General features: G+C 42.0%; 1 protein-coding gene across 1 annotated transcript in view; it reads right to left on the bottom strand.

Annotated features, from left to right (window-relative positions):
• The window catches only part of DNAH11 (dynein axonemal heavy chain 11), a 369,205-nt gene that overhangs the window by 104,311 nt on the left and 244,975 nt on the right, over window positions 1–19,919 (bottom strand). Inside the window, 5 exon segments of the mRNA XM_059885820.1 lie at window positions 3,531–3,701; window positions 8,272–8,406; window positions 16,183–16,284; window positions 17,824–18,006; window positions 18,909–19,052. Of these exon segments, the coding sequence (XP_059741803.1) occupies window positions 3,531–3,701; window positions 8,272–8,406; window positions 16,183–16,284; window positions 17,824–18,006; window positions 18,909–19,052 (735 nt within the window).

Genomic DNA, 19,919 nt, shown 5'->3' with positions numbered 1-19,919 from the left:
GCAATGCCAAAGAATGCTCAAACTACCGCACAATTGCACTCATCTCACATGTTAGTAAAGTAATGCTCAAAATTCTCTGAGCCAGGCTTCAGCAATATGTGAACCGTGAACTTCCCTGATGTTCAAGCTGGTTTTAGAAAAGGCAGGGGAACCAGAAATCAAATTGCCAACATCCACTGGGTCATGGAAAAAGCAAGAGAGTTCCAGAAAAACATCTATTTCTGCTGTATTGACTATACCAAAGCCTTTGACTGTGTGGATCACAATAAACTGTGGAAAATTCTTCAAGAGATGGGAATACCAGACCACCTGACCTGCCTCTTGAGAAATCTGTATGCAGGTCAGGAAGCAAGAGTTAGAACTGGACATGGAACAACAGACTGGTTCCAAATAGGAAAAGGAGTACGTCAAGGCTGTATATTGTCACCCTGCTTATTTCACTTCTATGCAGAGTACATCATGAGAAATGCTGGGCTGGAAGAAGCACAAGATGGAATCAAGATTACTGGGAGAAATATCAATAACCTCAGATATGCAGATGACACCACCCTTATGGCAGAAAGTGAAGAGGAACTCAAAAGCCTCTTGATGAAAGTGAAAGTGGAAAGTGAAAAAGTGGGCTTAAAGCTCAACATTCAGAAAATGAAGATCATGGCATCCGGTCCCATCACTTCATGGGAAATAGATGGGGAAACAGTGGAAACAGTGTCAGACTTTATTTCTTGGGGCTCCAAAATCACTGCAGATGGTGACTGCAGCCATGAAATTAAAAGACGCTTACTCCTTGGAAGGACAGTTATGACCAAACTAGATAGCATATTCAAAAGCAGAGACATTACTTTGCCAACAATGGTCCGTCTAGTCAAGGCTATGGTTTTTCCTGTGGTCATGTATGGATGTGAGAGTTGGACTGTGAAGAAGGCTGAGCGCCGAAGAATTGATGCTTTTGAACTGTGGTGTTGGAGAAGAGTCTTGAGAGTCTCTTGGACTGCAAGGAGATCCAACCAGTCCATTCTGAAGGAGATGAGCCCTGGGATTTCTTTGGAAGGAATGATGCTAAAGCTGAAACTCCAGTACTTTGGCCACCTCATGCGAAAGAGTTGACTCATTGGAAAAGACTCTGATGCTGGGAGGGATTGGGGGCAGGAGGAGAAGGGGACAACAGAGGATGAGATGGCTGGATGGCATCACTGACTCGATGGACATGAGTCTGAGTGAACTCCGGGAGTTGGTGATGGACAGGGAGGCCTGGCGTGCTGCAATTCATGGGGTTGCAAAGAGTTGGACATGACTGAGCGACTGAACTGAACTGAACTGTGGGCAAGCATCCCTTAGAAGAAATGGAGGAGCCTTCACAGTCAACAAAAGAGTCTGAAATGCAGTACTTGGATGCAATCTCAAAAATGACAGAATGATCTCTGTTCGTTTCTAAGGCAAACCATTCTATATCATGGTAATTCAAGTCTATGCCCCAACCAGTAATGCTGAAAAAGCTGAATTTGAATGGTTCTATGAAGACCTACAAGACCTTTTAGAACTAACCCCCCAAAAAGATGTCATTTTCATTATAGGGGACTGGAATGCAAAAGTACAAAGTCAAGAAATTACTGGAGTAGCAGGCAAATGTGTCCTTGCAGTAGAGAATGAAGCAGCACAAAGGCTAATAGAGTTTTGCCAAGAGAACGCACTGGTCATAGCAAACACCCTCTTCCAACAACACAAGAGAAGACTCTACACATGGACATCACCAGACGGTCAATACCGAAATCAGATTGACTATATTCTTTGCAGTCCAAAGATGGAGAAGCTCTATACAGTCAGCAAAAACAAGACCTGGAGCTGACTGTGGCTCAGATCATGAACTTGTTATTGCCAAATTCAGATTTAAATTGAAGAAAGTAGGGAAACCACTAGACCATTCAGGTATGACCTAAATCAAATCCCTTACGATTATACAGTGGAAGTGCAAATAGATTCAAGGATTTTAGATCTGATAGACAGAGTGCCTGAAGAACTATGGATGGAGGATTTTGACACTGTACAGGAGGCAGGGATCAAGACCAGCCCTAAGAAAAAGAAATGCAAAAAGGCAAAATGGTTGTCTGAGGAGGCCTTACAAATAGCTGTGAAAAGAAGAGAACCGAAAGGCAAAGGAGAAAAGGAAAGATATACCCATTTGAATGCAGAGTTCCAAAAAACAGCAAGGAGAGGTAAGAAAGCCTTCCTCAGTGATCAGTGCAAAGAAATAGAGGAAAACAATAGACTGGAAAGACTAGAGATCTCTTCAAGAAAATTAGAGATACCAAGGGAACATTTCATGCAAAGATGGGCTCAATAAAGGACAGAAATGCTATGGACCTAACAGAAGCAGAAGATATTAAGAAGAGGTAGCGAGAATACACAGAATCATGATGGTGTGATCACTCACCTAGAACCAGACATCCTGGAATGTAAAGTCAAGTGGGCCTTAGGAAGCATCACGACCAACAAAGCTAGTGGAGGTGATGGAATTTCAGCTGAGCTATTTCAAATTCTAAGAGATGATGCTGTGAAAGTGCCAGGAAATTATGTGCCACTCAATATGCCAGCAAGTTAGGAAAACTCAGCAGTGGCCACAGGACTGGAAAAGGTCAGTTTTCATTACAATCCCAAAGAAAGGCAATGCCAAAGAATGCTCAAACTACCGCACAGTTGCACTCATCTCACACTCTAGTAAAGTAATGCTCAAAATTCTCCAAGCCAGGCTTCAGCAATACATGAACTGTGAACTTCCAGATGTTCAAGCTGGATTTAGAAAAGGCAGAGGAACCAGAGATCAAATTGCCAACATCGGTGGATTATCGAAAAAGCAAGAGAGCTCCAGAATAACATCTACTTCTGCTTTACTGACTATGCCAAAGCCTTTGACTGTGTGGATCACAACAAACTGTGGAGATAACAGAATGCGTCATAGAAAACAATGGCCTGGAAAGCAGTGGTCTGGTTTCCTATCTTTTATGACCTTACAAAGTCATTTAAACTTCCCTGTCTCTGTTTCTCCTTTGTAAAGGATAACCTTAATCTAGACAATCTGAAATCTCCCCAATCTATGCTTTCGTTTTGCTTATGGGTGAATTTTCAAATTCAAAGTAAGCTATTTTTATACTTACATACAAAGTGTTACACTTTTCATCTGAAAGTAGTCATTAAAAAAAATCTTCAGTAACCTGTGATATTCATACCAAAAAATTTCACCCTGTAATTGCACATGATATTCCAAATTTGGTTTCAGTTAACAGTTTCATTTAAAGCAATTTTCCAACTATACCCCTATCATTCATACAAATAATTTTTCTGTTTTCTACCTCCTTGTTGAAACTATCGTTAAAACAAGAAAACTGCAACACACAAGAAAGACTTCCTTCAATACTAGAATTTCCAGTGATTTGAGATTACAGAAGTACAAAAATGTCTGGAACATACACTGTTTTTGTTACTTAAATTTCAGTATGACGCTTCCAAATGTGGCCCAGGTTAGGGACTGAGCTTACCTTCTCTTGAAGAAAGGGAACCCACATGCAGTCCACCAGTTCCTGGCGATACTGTTGTGTAAAGGATCCAACATAAGACACGTATGCTGCCGTAAGGAGAACATCTCCACAGAGCGTCTTCTCTTGCGCTTCGAAGGATTTAATAGACTGGCCCCAGCGAATCTTCTCTGACTGAAAGATAAGATTCTGATGTAACTGCAAAGTGAAGAGCAACTCAAGAAACATTGAATGTAATTGCCTTATACCTCGGTTTAAGTCTAGGGCACCTGCACAGCCTGGAGGAGGGAGAGAACATGACTGGGGGGCATAACGATGCTGACCACTCAGTCACGTGAACCCATTATTACGAAGGCGCTCTCATTCTCCCGTCAGTGAAGTTTATGGTAATGCGACATTAGATCTTTAACATCTCCTTTTTGTTGGATGCCCTAACTCTTCAGTTAGGCTTGAGGTCCTTCTTAAAAGGCTGACGGTCACTCTCTTGTTCCTCTACAAGTACAGGACCAAGAGCTGTGGCCAAGCCTGAGTGATGTTAAGATTTTTATGGCAGTTTGGCTGTTCACCATCATTTTTGCTTTTCAGCAATGGTACTATACCTCCCTCGGCAAACATCGTCTTAAACATACCAGCCATGGGCGGGTTATAGAAAAAGGAAGGTGACAAACACTGCTGCTGCTACTGCTGCTAAGTCGCTTCAGTCGTGTCCGACTCTGTGCGACCCCGTAGACGGCAGCCCACCAGGCTCCCCCGTCCCTGGGATTCTCCAGGCAAGAACACTGGAGTGGGTTGCCATTTCCTTCTCCAATGCATGAATGCGAGAAGTCAAAGTGAAGTTGCTCAGTCGTGTCTGACTCTTCTCGACCCCATGGACTGCAGCCCACCAGGCTCCTCCATCCATGGGATTTTCCAGGCAAGAGTACTGGAGTGGGGTGCCATTGCCTTCTCCGGAAAAACACTAGTTATGTTAATTATTTAAAACATAAAGCTTAAAAGAGCCATCTTACTAGAATTCTATTAATTAAAGATCAGTGCTGGTAGTTACTAAATGTGGGTTCTTTTTGCAATATAATTACTCAATCAGTGGAAGAGCTTACAGCCCATGTAAAAAGATGGAAACCAGAAGGATGTCACTAGCTTTGAAGACCGTATGCTCAAAGGATGCTGTTCAGCTCCTTCTATCTACATGACTAGACATTGAAAATCTGATTTCCAGGTTAAGTATGTAGAGCCCTTAATATTGGATTTGAATAAAACTGTAATAAATACCTATGGATTGACTGAACTGCAGGATACTTCACTAATTCATTTGGTTTCAGTGCATGCTAAAATTTAATACCACATTCTAAGCATATGTAAAGTAATAGGAACTGGAGAAATAAAACCAGCAAAATGTTGGTAAAAACAATGAAGAACCCTGTGGAAGAATTCAGCTTTAGTCATGAAACAGGGGAGACCACAGAAAGCAAAAATAATGTATGTCAGAGAAAACTGCAATACTAGCTCCCTGCAAGCCATCACAATACCTTCGGCACTGAGGTAATGAAACTAGCAGGTGACAATGCTTATGAAATCTATTTTAAGATAGTCTGCTTTGCTCGATAAAGATCACTCCAAGTTAGCTCTATAATTAAACACTAGGCAACTTCAACTCCCTTGCCTTCTTTATAGAATTCATTACTTTCCTTCCTCAGCTATAGATAATATATCCATTAATTTTGAAGAAGAATCTCTCATTTGCCTTCCCTCCAACTTTGTTGTCTTTGGTTAGTAAATGATAAACAATAAAGGGCACCCACCTCATTCTCCAAAACAGCTTTGAAACTTGAAGATTTACTAAACGTAGACTTATCGGCGATTGAAATGGTCAATAATTTCACTATACCACCCACGCAACATAAATCATTACTGACACTGGCTAACAAGGGTTTAAGAATTGGAACATGTCCTGTAATAAATTTCTAGACAGTTAAAAATCACTATAATTTTATTCTAATGCATTATAGATTGCCTGTAATGTCATCCTGGCTGGGGTGACCCATTTCTAATTTTGAACAGCTGTTAGCTCTGGAGTTAGTTAATGATTAAATATAAATTGCCTGATTTATTAGTCTGAATGGTTGAGACTATAGCTTCCAGGTCAATGCTATATAGACAAAATCATCAGTCTTGGTGTTTTTCAGAAGTTAACTGTCTCCTGTTCTAGTCAGAAAGAATTTATCCTCAAAGGAAAAGGTCTGACATCTTCAATTAATCTTTTAAAAATATACGTATATACATACTTATATGTATTTTTTGTTAGTTAACATTATTCAGGCATTTTCCTTTCCTTTTCTAAATCATAATCTAAATTATCATGAATAAATAAAGCCTTTGGAAGACACTGCTGTGTGCTAGAGATACAAGGTAGCAAGATCCAAGGCCTGTTTTTCCCTTGTTAAAACTTTCATACATTCTCTACCTCAAGTAAGTCTAATTACCTGGCATTCCTCTTTTCCATAGGTACCTTATAAATGGTAAACCCTTCACACTGCCTAAATCTTGCCACTTCAAATGGAAGCAGGTATAAACTGTACTAGGAGCTTGCATAATTTCTCAACAGATCTAATAAAAGTGAATCTTCAAAGGGCTCCAGAATTTTTTTTCAACACAGGAGTTCTTCCCAAACTCACCCATTCATTCATTCAACAAATATCTATTGGTGCCTCCAGGGACTACTCTATATGTTTGGGATCAAGCAGTGCAGGAGACAAATGCAGTTTCCCTTCTTTTGAGAGCTCGCAGTCTAGTTAGGGGGAAAAGACCACAAAAAAAGTATGTATGTTCACACATGCATGTGTACGAGTGTGTGTGTCATATGATGATACATACTATGAAAAAATAGTAAAGCAGAGGAAACAAAAACATCTATAGAGTGCTATGGCTGATTCTTGATGGTTGACAGAAAACCACAAAATTCTGTAAAGCAATTATCCTTCAATTAAAAAATAAAGTGGCAAAAAAAAAAAGATTTATAGAGTGGTGTGTGCATGCATGTGTGTATTTGTGTGTGTGTGTGTGTGTGTGTGTGCACGCACGTGTATAAGGGGCAAGGCACATGCTTTTTAACAAAGGGAGGTCAGAGAATACCAGGTAATAAGGAGAACTTCTGGCAGATACCTGAAGGAAGCAGGGGACCCAGTAATATCATTGCCTGGAAAAGTGTCAGCCACATGGAGGGAGGAGGCAAAGGCCGTGGGGTAGGAGAGAGACTGGCAGGGTGAGGAAGAGCGAGCTGCTGGTGAGGATGGAGCAGGGCAGAAGGTGGCACAGTGGAGGACAGAGAGATCCAGGGGCCAGATCACGGAGGGTCCTGCAGGCCTGGCAAAACCTCTGGACTATATTTTGAGTGAGACAACTAGTTATTGGAGAATTCTGAGAGAGCGGTAACATGAGCGGACTTAGTTTTTCTAACAACATCACTCAGCGGCTCTAAGGGCTGTGGACCTTGAGGGTAGTGGTGGAGGCTAGCACGATGCTCCGGGGGGAGATGCTGGAGGCCTGGCCCAGCGTGGAGAGGTGAAGGGGCTGAGAGTGCTGGGATTCTGAATGGACTCTGAAGGGCGAGCCAGGACAGAATGCTGCTGCACTGAATATGGGTGTGAGGAAGAAGCAGTAAGTCAAGGGGGATTCTAGAGCTTTAGGCCATACAACTAGAAGACAAGACCAGCAGTTATTGAGACTGAACAGAGAGAGTGGATCTAGCAGAATGAAGAGTGAGTTTACATATAATAAACTATGAGTTTCAGAGGGATAATGGGTTTAAATTTGTGGTAAATTTAAATTAGATTGTTAAAAGCCTACTTATAAGAAATTAGGCCAGCCTCAGCCATCCTAACTTATATTTCTCTTTCCTTTCTTGGTGAGAGAACTCTGATTCTGAAAAGACTGTTACTGTGTCCAGTACCCTGGGATGAACTGGCTGAGTCAATTATGATGACTCCATTTCCCATGTTCCTGCCTTCTTTGCATCTGTCCGTGGTCACTCTAGTTCTGGCTAAACAAACAAGTGCTTTAGGTAAGTCTGCTTAAGGGGTTGCCCTGAGCAGAAAACTTGATTTTGTTATAAAAGGAGAAAAATCTGGCTGCTACAGAGTCCTCTCTCCTGCCTGAACCTGAAGGAGCAGCATCCATCTGGCACATGGCTATAAAATGTATAAGCGTGAACAGACATGTGCTCTGGCAGCAGCAGAAGGCTGCAGACAAGTCAGGGGTCCGACCACTCATTCCCTGAAATGACACTGATAATGGGCTACCTCTGCAATTTTTTTTAATCTGTGAAAAATAAACTCCTTTTTGTTTAAGCCACTGTGAAGCAACTTTTCTATCGCCTTCAGCTAAACGCATGTCTAGTAGTGTAAGTCTATATTTTTAGGTAGCACTTAAAAATAAGAGCTTTGAGATTCACATATCATGAAATTCACCCTTTCAAGTCTTCAGTTGAGTGGGTTTTAATATATCCACATATTCGTGCCATCATCCCCAATAATTTGAGAAGGTTTCTCTCACACAACAGAGAAGCTCATACCCATCAGCAGGCACTCACAAGTTCCTGCCCCCTTGTCCAGTATAAATGATTCTTATTCCCCTTTTTGTTATTGATTCCATGTTTAGTCAGTCATTGTTGAGAGCAAATAAGGATAAAATCCCCAAAAGCTGATTCTTAATATTTTGGTTAGAATTCTGGAAGAAAAGGTTAACTCACCTCCAGCTCCCTCACAAGTCGGTTGGCTAGTTCAATAGTTTTGTTAGTTTGGTTCACCTCTTCTTGACAGCGAACTTTCTCAGCTATGGCCTTTTCAAATGAATCTGTGAGTCTGCTCAGATTTCGATCCAAATCCTTTAAAGAAAAAAAAAAGAAGAGTCAAAATTAACTTCTGAGCCACTTTTAGGTAAAAAGCAAACATTACAATCATCTTAAAACACCTGTTACCTTAAGGTAAATGAAACAAACGTCCTTCCCTCCTTTGCCCCTTGAGAATACATACGTTTTGGGAGAAGATGAAAGGTTGGTGATAATAAATGCATCAGGGCAACCACGCATCTTCCTCTCTTCCTCCCACACTAGGCAGAGTGCAGACAGCTACCTGGGCAAGTGGACGTGCCCTGCTGACTCAAATACACTCTGAGTGTCCAGTTCCCTCACACGTGCCTAAGCCTCAGCTTCCCTATATTAATGATGAAGGTCATCTTTCTGTTCTCTCTGCTGACTTCTCTTTCCACTTTTCATTGGTCCATAATTCAGGCAATGAAGAAGAGTGTTAATTATTGAGCCCCTTTAGATCTCAGCACCCTGGCCTGGCTTGGCCAACCGGATTTTCTCTTCTGGAAACTTGGGATTGCAAAGCTGAGGCATGCCACTGTCTTCAGCATTATAAGATCTGGGAAGATGTGTGTATTTGGGAGGGCTTCATTTAGAGAGGGACCATCTTTCACCAGGGGCACAGGAAAGCAGGAGAAACCAGTCCAGAGAAAGAGAAAGAATGAAAAGGTAGCAAGGGGAGAAGTCACATGGCCCTAAACACATTCTTCACAGCTTCCCACTTCCTGGATCCTGTTCCTCCAGAGACCAAGTCACACAGTTTTTTTTCCCTCAGAGTGCCATGAGTATTCCTGGTCTCCATTTTGGCTTAAGGTTTCCTAAGGGGGTTTCTATTTTGTACAGCTAAAGGAGCCTCGACTAAGGGAGCAAATACTTGGGAGACTCTTTACTATAGCATCTTGCTACCTAAAAGTTCTAATAATTCTAAATGAGATTTTTAACACTGTGCTTATAAATATGTGCAAAATTCCAAGAGACTTTAATAAGCAAATTTGTAGAACATACCCTATTTATAGAGAGTGTCAATATTTGTCTATGACTCAATTATTACATTATTATTTTAACTTATATCATTGAAGTAGTACTTCTTTAAAAAAGTATATGTCATATTTAAGATTTACATATGAAATAATGCCAAATTTGTGAGAAATGGTGGAGATATAGCACATCTTCAGTTAGAAACCATGTTAAAATAAATAATATCTAGAGGTATATTTTATTAAAAGTACTTATGTTTTTATAGGGCTTCCCAGGTGGCACAGTGGGTTCCCTGAGAGCTCAGTTAGTAAAGAATACCCCTCCAATGCAGGAGACCCTGGTTTGATTCCTGGGTTGGGAAGATCCAGTGGAGAAGGGATAGGCTACCCACTCCAGTATTCTTGGGTTTCCCTTGTGGCTCAGCTGGTAAAGAATCTTCCTGCAGTGTGGGAGACCTGGGCTTGATCCCTGGGTTGGGAAGATCCCCTGGAGAAGGGAAAGGCTACCCATCCAGTATTCTGGCCTCGAGAATTCCCTGGACTGTATAGTCCATGGGGTTGCAAAGAGTTGGACACGACTGAGCAACTTTCACTTTTCACTTTCAGGTGGCACAGTGGTAAAGAACCCTCCTGTCAATGCAGGAGACACAAGAGGCACAGGTTCAATCAGGAAGATCCCCTGGAGGAGGAAATGGCAACCCACTCTAGTATTCTTGCCAGTAAAATCCTATGGACAGAGGAGCCTGGCAGGCTACATTCCATGGGGTCACAAGAGTTGGACAAGACTGTGTGTGCACATAAGTACAAACACACACATACAGTGCATGGTTTTATAAAATATAGAAGCTGATCTTAGCTCTGGTATCAGAACCTGAGTTCATATCTGGATTCTGCTATCAGCTAAGCAGCCTCAAGGTGGACTGTGTACTTAAGCTCTCTATGCCTCAGTTTCATTAGTTGTACACAACTGAAGCGACTTAGCATGCATGCATGCATCATCTGAAAAATGAAATAATGTCATCCATTCCATAGGGTTGACCTAGGTATACACAGACCTAACAGAAGAAGAGACTAAGAAGACATGGCAGAAATACACAGAACTATACAAAAAAGGTCTTAATGACCCAGATAACCATGATGGTGTGGTCACTCACCTAGAGCCAGACATCCTGGTGTGCAAAGTCAAGTGGGCCTTAGGAAGGATTACTACAAACAAAGCTAATGGAATTCGTGGAATTCCAGCTGAGCTATTTAAAATCCTAAAAGATGATGCTGTTAATTTGGAAAACTTAGCAGTGGCCACGGACTTGGAAAAGGTCAGTTTTCATTCCAATCCCAAAGAAGGCCAATGCCAAAGAATGTTCATACTACTGCACAATTGCACTCATTTCACATGTTGGCAAGGTAATGCTGAAAATCCTTCAAACTAGGCTTCAACAGTTATGTGAACCAAGAACTTTCAGATGTACAAGCTGGATTTAGAAAAGGCAGAGAAACCAGAGATCAAATTGTCAACATCCACTGGATCACAGAAAAAGCAAGGGAATTCCAGAAAAACATCTACTTCTGTTTCATTGACTATGCTAAAGCCTTAGACTGTGTAGATCACAACAAACTGTGGAAAATTCTTAAAGAGATAGGGATACCAGACCACCTGACCTGCCTCCTGAGAAACAGCTATGCAGGTTAAGAAGCAACAGTTAGAACTGAATGTGCAACAACGGACTGCTTCAAAATTGGGAAGGGAGTGCGTCAAGGCTGTATATCGTCATTCTCCTTATTTAATGTAAATGCAGAGTACATCATGCAAAATGCTGGGGTGGATGAAGCACAAGCTGGAATCAAGATTGCTGGGAGAAATATCAATAACCTCAGATATGCAGATGACACCACACTTATGGCAGAAAGTGAATAGGAACTAAAGAGCCTCCTGATGAAAGTGAAAGAGGAGAGTGAAAAAGCCGGGATAAAACTCTGCATTCAAAAAACTAAGATCATGGCATCCAGTGCCTTCACTTCATGGCAAATAGATGGGGAAACCATGGAAATAGTGACAGACTTTATTTTCTTGGGCTCCAAAATCACTGTGGATGCTAACTTCAGCCATGAAATTAAAAGATGCTTGCTCCTTGGAAGAAAAGCTATGACAAACCTAGAAGCCCTAATAAAAAGCAGAGATATTACCTTGCTGACAAAGTCAAAGCTATGGTTTATAGTCAGAGCTATGGTTTTTCCAGTAGTCATGTATGGATGTAAGAGTTGGACCATAAAGAAGGCTGAGCACTGAAGAATTGATGCTTTCAAACTATGGTCCTGGAGAAGACTTTTGAGTGTCCCTTGGACTGCAAGGAGATCAAACCAGTCAATCCGAAAGAAAATAAACTCTGAATATTCATTGGAAGGACTGATGCTGAAGCTCCAATACTTTGCCACCTGATGCAAAGAGCCAACTCATCGGAAAAGACTCTGATGCTGGGAAAGATTGAGGGTAGGAGGAGCAGGGGGCAACAGAGGCGACGAGATGGTTGGATGGCATCACTGACTCAATAGACATGAGTTTAAACAAACTCTAGGAGACAGTGAAGGACAGGGAAGCCTGGCATGCTGCAGTTCATGGGGTCACAGAGTCAGATAGGACTGAACGACTCATCAGCAATAATTTACATACCTAAGATATAAGCTGATATACCTTTTCCTTTTGTAAAGCTGGGTGGGGACTGGGTATTGGGAGACCATGGGCTCCTGCATTTGGTTTCTCTGCCTCTCATGAAGAGGTTCTGACAGCTCTTGCTCTGGACTATCTTCCGCAAGATATCTGCAGAGCATGTAGGCTTCGGAAATAGAGCCAGTGTTTCTCACAGGGCATGGACAGAAGTACTCCTGTGCAAGAGTACTAAAGATGTGTTTCTCTGTGGGACAAAAGTTGGGCAGATTTACTCGCAGCTTTCTTTATAGGGGGTGTTTCCTAAGCTTGGGATATTTCAGCTATGACACAAAACTGTGAACTGCCTCAGCTGACCCACTGTGCGTCACGGCCATGGGGATTGGGGAATTGAGGCCCACATGAGGCTCATGCTGCTCGCTGTGCTGTGGGCAATGAAGCCCTCCGCTCTCTGACCCACTCAGCCCATACCCCACATCTTCTGCCCAGCATCTGTGAAACAGCGGTGGGTAACCTGTCAGCCTGTGCGCTGGGTAGAATCTTGGTTGCTTCACAGTTCCAGACAGGCCCTGGCCTTTCAGGTTCTAGAAATAAATGGGAGGTGGGGGAAGGACTTAGTCTGAAGACCCCAGCCCACCAGACACCCTGAAACCGGTGTTCTCCAGCTGAAGTGTGTACCAGAACCACCCGGAGGGTTTGATCAAACCCAAATTCCTGAACTCCCTGCCAGGGTTGGTCTTTCAGTGGATCTGAGAGTCTGGACCTCTAAGGAGTTCCCAGGTGACACCGACGCTTCTGTGGTCGAGAGAACACACTCTGAGAACCATTTCCCTAAAGAGACGAGTTTGCACATTTTCATGGCCATCCTTAGATCCTGTATGTTTCAAAGACAGGATGGCCTAAGCGGGTTTGTTTTGTTTTTTTTTCCCCACTCAGGCTTCAATATGAGGCCATCTTTTAGTCTGAAATTAGAGATAAAGACTTTGAAAGAACAAATATACAAAGTCTAATACTAGTTAATGAATAAATTTCCTAAATGCTGGTAGACACAGCCCTGCTTTTCTAGGCGAGACGGCAACAGAAGGCATAGATGAGGAGGCGGGAAAGGCCACGAGAGAGAAGGAAACAGAGGCTGAAGGAGATGAAAGCAAAGCTGGCAAAAATTATCACAACACCTGGGCTCAAACCTTGACTTGACTCTGTACCGACAGACAGAAACTATGCAGTTTGTCTTTGACTGTGGCCTGACCAGTCTTCACAGAGAATTGTTTTTTACTTCAAATTTCCTACAAAGGACATTCTCCCATACAACCACAATATGACCATAAAAACCAAGACATTACTGACACAGTACTACCATCTAATTGAATGTTGGTAGAAACAGCAGACCAAGATTCTGCTGCATTAATAGCTACTCTCTGGAAATCCACTCTTGATAGGGGGATAGAACAGACCAACTTCCATAAAGACATTGTGACTGTTATTTTCCTCTGTGTCTGGAAACTTAGATTTGCAGTTAATTGATATACGAACCTCTGCTTCTACTGCAGGTCTTTGAAAACAATCAAGGTAAGCAGTTTTTTTCAGCTCATTGCAGGCTGTACCCAAAAGAGGGCTAATTCCATAAGCATCCGATCAGATCAGATCAGTCGCTCAGTCGTGTCTGACTCTTTGTGACCCCATGAATCACAGCACACCAGGCCTCCCTGTCCATCACCAACTCCGGGAGTTCACTGAGACTCACGTCCATCGAGTCAGTGATGCCATCCACAAGCATAGAAAGTCTCAACTTTAGAACTGGTAAGATAGTAAGGATTCTGCCTGCAATGCAGGAGAACTGGGTTCGATGCCTGGGTTGGGAAGATTGCCTGGAGAAGGGAATGGCTACCGTCTCTAGTATTCTTGCCTGGAGAATCCCATGGACAGAGGAGCCTGGCAGGCTACAGATCATAGAGTTGCAAAGAGTCAGACACGACTGAGCAACTAACACTTTTACTTTCATGGTTGTCTTGAGCATTCTTGTTACTTTTCCATGAACATTAACTTGCTTCTAAAAATTACATAAAGCCATTAATAATAGATGGCCACATTCTTCTAAAGGTTTTAGTCACATTGACAGTGAGAGCACTGACCAATAAATGAAGTTAAATTTAATAAAATGAATATGTTTTTTCTAAATCTGTCTAAATCAGCTACTGTTGTTGATAACAGTGTCCCCACATATAATCAAGCCAAGTTCAAGTCCTGTTCTATAGGAAGCTGGGCCTGGCTGCCTGCCCACTGTGGGCACCACAGTCCAGATTCAGTGATCCCTGAGTTCACCTGCTCAGAGACCCATGGTAGGATTTCCTCCAAGATGGGAGCATTCTCCTTCAGGTCTTCCCTCAACGCTTTCTGCTCCTAGAGATCATCTCTAGCCAAATTAAGCTAAAGAGAATCTCCTAAAAATGGGGGAGCTCTTTCAATGAAAGGAAAGGCACAGAATCACACGCAGGCTCCTAGGAGCTCTAGAGAGACTTGGGGGCAGGAACGAAATACTTGAAAGCTTCCTCTGGACACTGTCCTACCATATGTGGACTTTATTGTCAGTCTCATCCTCTGGCTACTGATTTGATTCTAGAGATTGGGGGAGTCAAACTGGCAAAGCTTGGATCACATAACCAGGCTTCAGTCAGGACAGAAGAAGGTACCCCTGATCGAAGTCCTACTTGAGTGTATCCAATGGGGAAAGGTAATTCTCCAAAGATAAACCAGTCTGTTACCACCCAAAGAAGGTAGGTTAGATGCTGGTAGCCAAAATACATCACAGATGCCCACCTTGAGAATTAGCTGTTATTCACAAAGTGACAGTTAAGAAACTGAAGCTCTGAGGATTTCCTAGGTGGCCAGGGTTACCCAGCCTTGCCACTCTGACTGAACCACTCCAAGCTACCATGTCAGGCACCTCCAGCTCATCATCTCTATTCTGTATGTGTCCCTCCACCGCCATGTCATCAGCAGCCTTGAATGCATGGACTTGTCAAGTCTACCAACTGCTGTTTCTTGTCTCTACTGTAGCTTCTCCCGCCTTAGCTGAGGCCCTCGTAGGACTCACAGCGGCACTTGTAACTTGTCTTTCTGCAGCTAGCCTCTTCTCTTCCCAGCTTCCATTCAGTTGATGAAAAGTGACCATGTCATTTTAACCTATTAAAATCTTTCAAAGTCTCAATACCAAGGTCAGGTAAGATTTAAATTCTGCAGCATGAAAGGCAGAGAAGGTTTTTGCAACTTCATCTTTCATTCCTTCCTACTATTCCTAACTGTCCCGCAGACACTCACATTAGGGTTCTGGCCTACTAGGACTCATGAAGTCTACCAACTGCTTCTTCCCTCTTTTCTTCACTTTTTTTTTTTTTTTTAAATCACAAACACCTCTCCTGATCTTATTATCCTTGGTGACTCCCAAGTAATTTTTGCAGCTCATATCAAATACACCTTCAATATGAAACTTTCCCTAATTTCTCTAGGCTCTTCTACGATGCTCCTATTGCATTCTGGATATAGTCACACATATACTTGTAGCACCAAACGACACTTGTAGAGATACTTGTAGAGATACTTGTAGAGATAGTCAAGGTGATAATATTTACAGTTAGCATTTTCAAATCACATACTATATGCCAGGCACCATGCTAAATTCTCATTATGAATTACTCTCAAAAATGAGATAAAAATCCAAAAATTGGATAAAAATCTTCATGATCTACCTAAGTAAATGCTATTACAGACCAATTTCTCAGATGAGAAAAAAGAGGCTCAGAGAGGTTAACTAACATGTGCTGGGTGAAACAGTAAATAGTGGAGTCTGGATGTAAATCCAGGCACTTTGATTCCAGAATCCTTGCTTTAAATCCCTGAATGCTACCCTCTTTCTACTGCCAGACCATGGAAATTCCTTAAGTGCAGAAATCACGAAAAGTTCCCTTTTCTAGCTCAGTCAGCATCGAGCAGACAAGGAATGTCTACTGAAGAATATAAATGAATATATTCATGAAAGGTCCAATTCCTTCCTGAGCGGTAGGTCTCAGAGACGGCCCTGTCTGAAGGTGGGATCCTAAGAATGGGGGCGGGGTTCCACCTCTTAAGACCTTCTTCAGTGTTGGAGCCCGTACTCACCGCTAGCTTTTTCCTGATAGCCCCCAATTTCTCAGCAGCTGCAGCCAGTTCTAAGTTTGCCTGGGCTAATGCTTGGCGTTTGGGCTCCACGTCACAGTAGACCTGAAAAGCCACGTAAGGGTTATTTCACAAGGCAATGAAGATGCAAAGAGGGCAGGTAATCATTCGGCCTTCTATTTGCTGGAAGCTTTACAGTTAAAATCTCTAATTCATCTAGAAATTTGGTGTTTACTCTTAGTCATGGTAACACCTAATGGCAGATCAAAATTCCACATAGCCTTCCAAATTCTCTCTGCTTGTCCATTACTCACTGACTTGTTGTGGACATTAGAGTGACAAGCACTAGCATAAAATGCTACGCAGGTCAAATACCATTAAGATACTAAAATTAGTTTTTTGTAAAATTTGGAGACAATCCTCATATCACCAGAAATTGTCGAGTACAGCAACTACAGCTAAACGTGGGATCATGTCTAGCCTTAAAGGCAGAAAATTGGTGTGGAGAAAATTCTCTGAACCCAGAAAGGAACATGTGAGATACCCTCACACAGTATAATGTTAACCACACTAACACTTTTTTTTTTCTCTATGTTCTGGCCACCTTAAAGGTTATCTGAATGGGTGGTTTGAGCATTTGAGTGGATCAAATATTCTGTTGGGAAGGGAGAATGGAAATTAAATTTTCTTTTCTATTTTATAGCAAAACAACACAGAACACAGCAATGGTCCAGTGCTGGGCTTGTCTTTCCACCTAGGGTGTGAGGCTGGCACAGTGGTCAGGCGTGCCATTATGGAGCGAGGCCGCCCATCAGCTGTGATCCGTCTGCAGTCTTGCCTGATACGGGTTTCCTTCCGCTAAAGAGAGACGGACAGGGTCCTATTCCCATGGGTCCCCAGAGTGAAGGACAGAACCTAGTTTTCTGAAAATCATCCTGGGAATGACAGTGGCATTTCCTCAGCAATTCCACCTTTGAATATAACACACAAGATTTAAAGACAGAAATGAGTCAGCTCTTCCTGGCAAAGGGCCATGCATGTTCCCTCTCACATCCAGTGCTTGGCGAAGTGTTTGGGGCATACCTGACAGACAGATACTTGATAAATAAAGGATTAACTGAGATGATCATCTATCTCTATCTGGCCCAAAACTACAAACTTTAGAAAAGATCACACACAGTCAAAAACGCATTCGTCATTAAAATACAAAAGTCCTCCAAAGGTTATTTCTCATCTCATTAAGTCTACTTGTAGCTGGCGTAAATTTCTGCTTTGAGAGCAGGGATGAAATTTAATTAAACATGAACTCAGATTTGCAGTTGTTTCAAGCCAACAACTGAAATATTTCAATATAAATAAATATAATTATTCTACCCAAATGTTTTTTTCTAATCAAATTTAATTGCTGCTATTTGATCTAAAGAAGTTACTCTACCCTAAAAAAGCATGGCTTCCAACATTTCAGATACCCTCCTTTAGAGAATTCTGATTAATCTGACACCTTCATGTCTTATTCTTAGAAATGTATCTTATTCAGATAATTAAATATCAAATTATTTTACATTTCTTGCTGGCCTAGAAATTAATATATATACGACCCTTCCTGAATAACACCCATAAACCATCTGGTCATGCCTGATACACCTCATAGAATTTCATGATGTTGATGACCCAGGCGCAGAGACCAGCTGCTGCAAAAGATTTGGTCCGAATCAGGTTTGGGTTGAACTCAGGGTCTCTCAGATACTGTTCCTTCACCACTTTTAGACAATTCTCTGGAATGTGCTCTTTGTCATAGTTAATTAACGCTTGTAAAAAATCATCCACCTGTAAAGCAAAAAAGACATTGCAATGAGCCATTTGTGCTGCAGAGAAAATTCCAAGATCAAAAGTTAAAATCAGCTTTTAGGATTCACATCACAAAGGCAAAATTGGCAAGCTGCATTTATCCCACTGTTTGACTTTTTCAGTCTTTACAGTCTAAAGTTAGAATTAGCAATGGACACTTTTAAAATCCCTTTTATCCCAGGGTAAAATATTCAGTCTTTGCACAGGAGGCATTCACATTTTGAAGAAAAGAAAGGCAGAAAAGAAAAAGAAAAACACATACCCCAAAGCCCCTTTGCTTCACCTTCTTGTACATTAGTAACATTTTCCAACAGAAGAAATCCATGTAATTTTCTCCCTCCTACACTTAACCGCTTTCATAATTTTGAAAATAATTAGCAACCTTCCAACTGCTGCTGGTGCTGATCTAGGTGTGCTACAACCCCACGCTAATCTCCCACTTGGCAAAGAAAAGTTCTAGGTCCAGAGAACACACAGTAGATTACTCTCAGCAAATCTGAACATGACTTCTTTTTAATAGTTCGGAATGTTATAGCTTTCTTCTTTCTCCTCAAACTGCCTGTACTTTAAGAAAATTTATTTTACTGAAGTATAGTTGATTCACAATGTTGGGTTAATTTCTGATGTAGAGCACAGAGATTCAATTACACATATATAGAGAATATATATACACACACATTCTTTTCAGACGGTCCATCAGAGGATATTGAATATAGTTCCCTGTGCTATAAAATAGGACCCTGTTTATCCATTCTGCGTAAAACAGTTTGCATCTGCTAATCCCAAACTCCCAGTCCATTCGTCCCTTGTCCCTGCTGTCAAGTATAACCACAGAACTGAACACAGAAATCATCAGAATTTTCACGCTGCCAGGCTGATACCTTCCCCATGAAGACTTTTGCTGCTTTCCAACTCCGGTCTTTCGGCACTCTGCCCCGGGGAGCCAGAAGGACCATCACAGCCGCAGTAACATTGGTGACTGCATTTGGAGGGTTGGGAAAGGCTTTCAGCTCAGTGAGATTGACCTGAAGAAAAGCACACACACTCTCAAGACCAGGGCGCTCTGCTCTCTCACAACCACTGTTGGGTCATTAAGCTGGTCTTCAGTGGCTGGTCTTTTCCACCCTCTCCTCTTCACACCACTCTTGGTTTGGCAGTTTTTGCAGCCCTCGCAGAGATCCCACTGTGGGACACCAGTAGGTCCAGGTCTTTCTGGCACTTTTCTGATACTTTGAAAACATCACTGCCTTTTTTGGCTTCCAAGTAAATTTATCTTCCTGATGTACCACCTGCAGAGTCGTGCACACTGAGGCCAGGGAATTTCATAAATGTACAGGTTTTAGGGTATTTATGGGTTCATCCAACCTATGTAATATAACTGCCTTTGAATCAGGCCTTCCAGAAACAGGGACTTCCCTGGTGGTGCAGTGGTAAAGAATCTGCCTGCCAATTCAAGAGACACAGGGTTTGATCCTTGGGTAGGGAAGATACCCTGGAGATTGAAATGGCAACCCACTCCAGTATTCTTGCCTGGAGAATCCCATGGACAGAGGAGCCTGGTGGGCTATAGTCCACGGGGTCACAAAGAGTCAGATACAACTTAGCGACTAAATAACTGCAACAACCCAGAAACAGAGTCCTTTAGCTCAGAATCTCTTAGTTTTGTCTTTCTGCTTCATATGTACAGGAAGCATCTATTACACTATAATGACTCAACCAGGAAGATGCCCGTAGAGGCTGAACCTTCTTTCTACATTCCTCCTTAGTCTCTGAAGGTCAGAATCTTAATTTACTCAAGAGATAGTATTAATGTACAAGTTACAAGTATCAGGGCAATTAAGTTACAAGTATCAGGGCAAATACTTTGGAGTAAGAATTAATATCTGTAAGAA

This window comes from Bos taurus, chromosome 4 (genome assembly GCF_002263795.3).
Source record: "Bos taurus isolate L1 Dominette 01449 registration number 42190680 breed Hereford chromosome 4, ARS-UCD2.0, whole genome shotgun sequence".
NCBI lineage: Eukaryota > Metazoa > Chordata > Mammalia > Artiodactyla > Bovidae > Bos > Bos taurus.
Note: the sequence above shows the minus strand (reverse complement) of the source record. Positions and strands in the feature narration are given on the sequence as shown.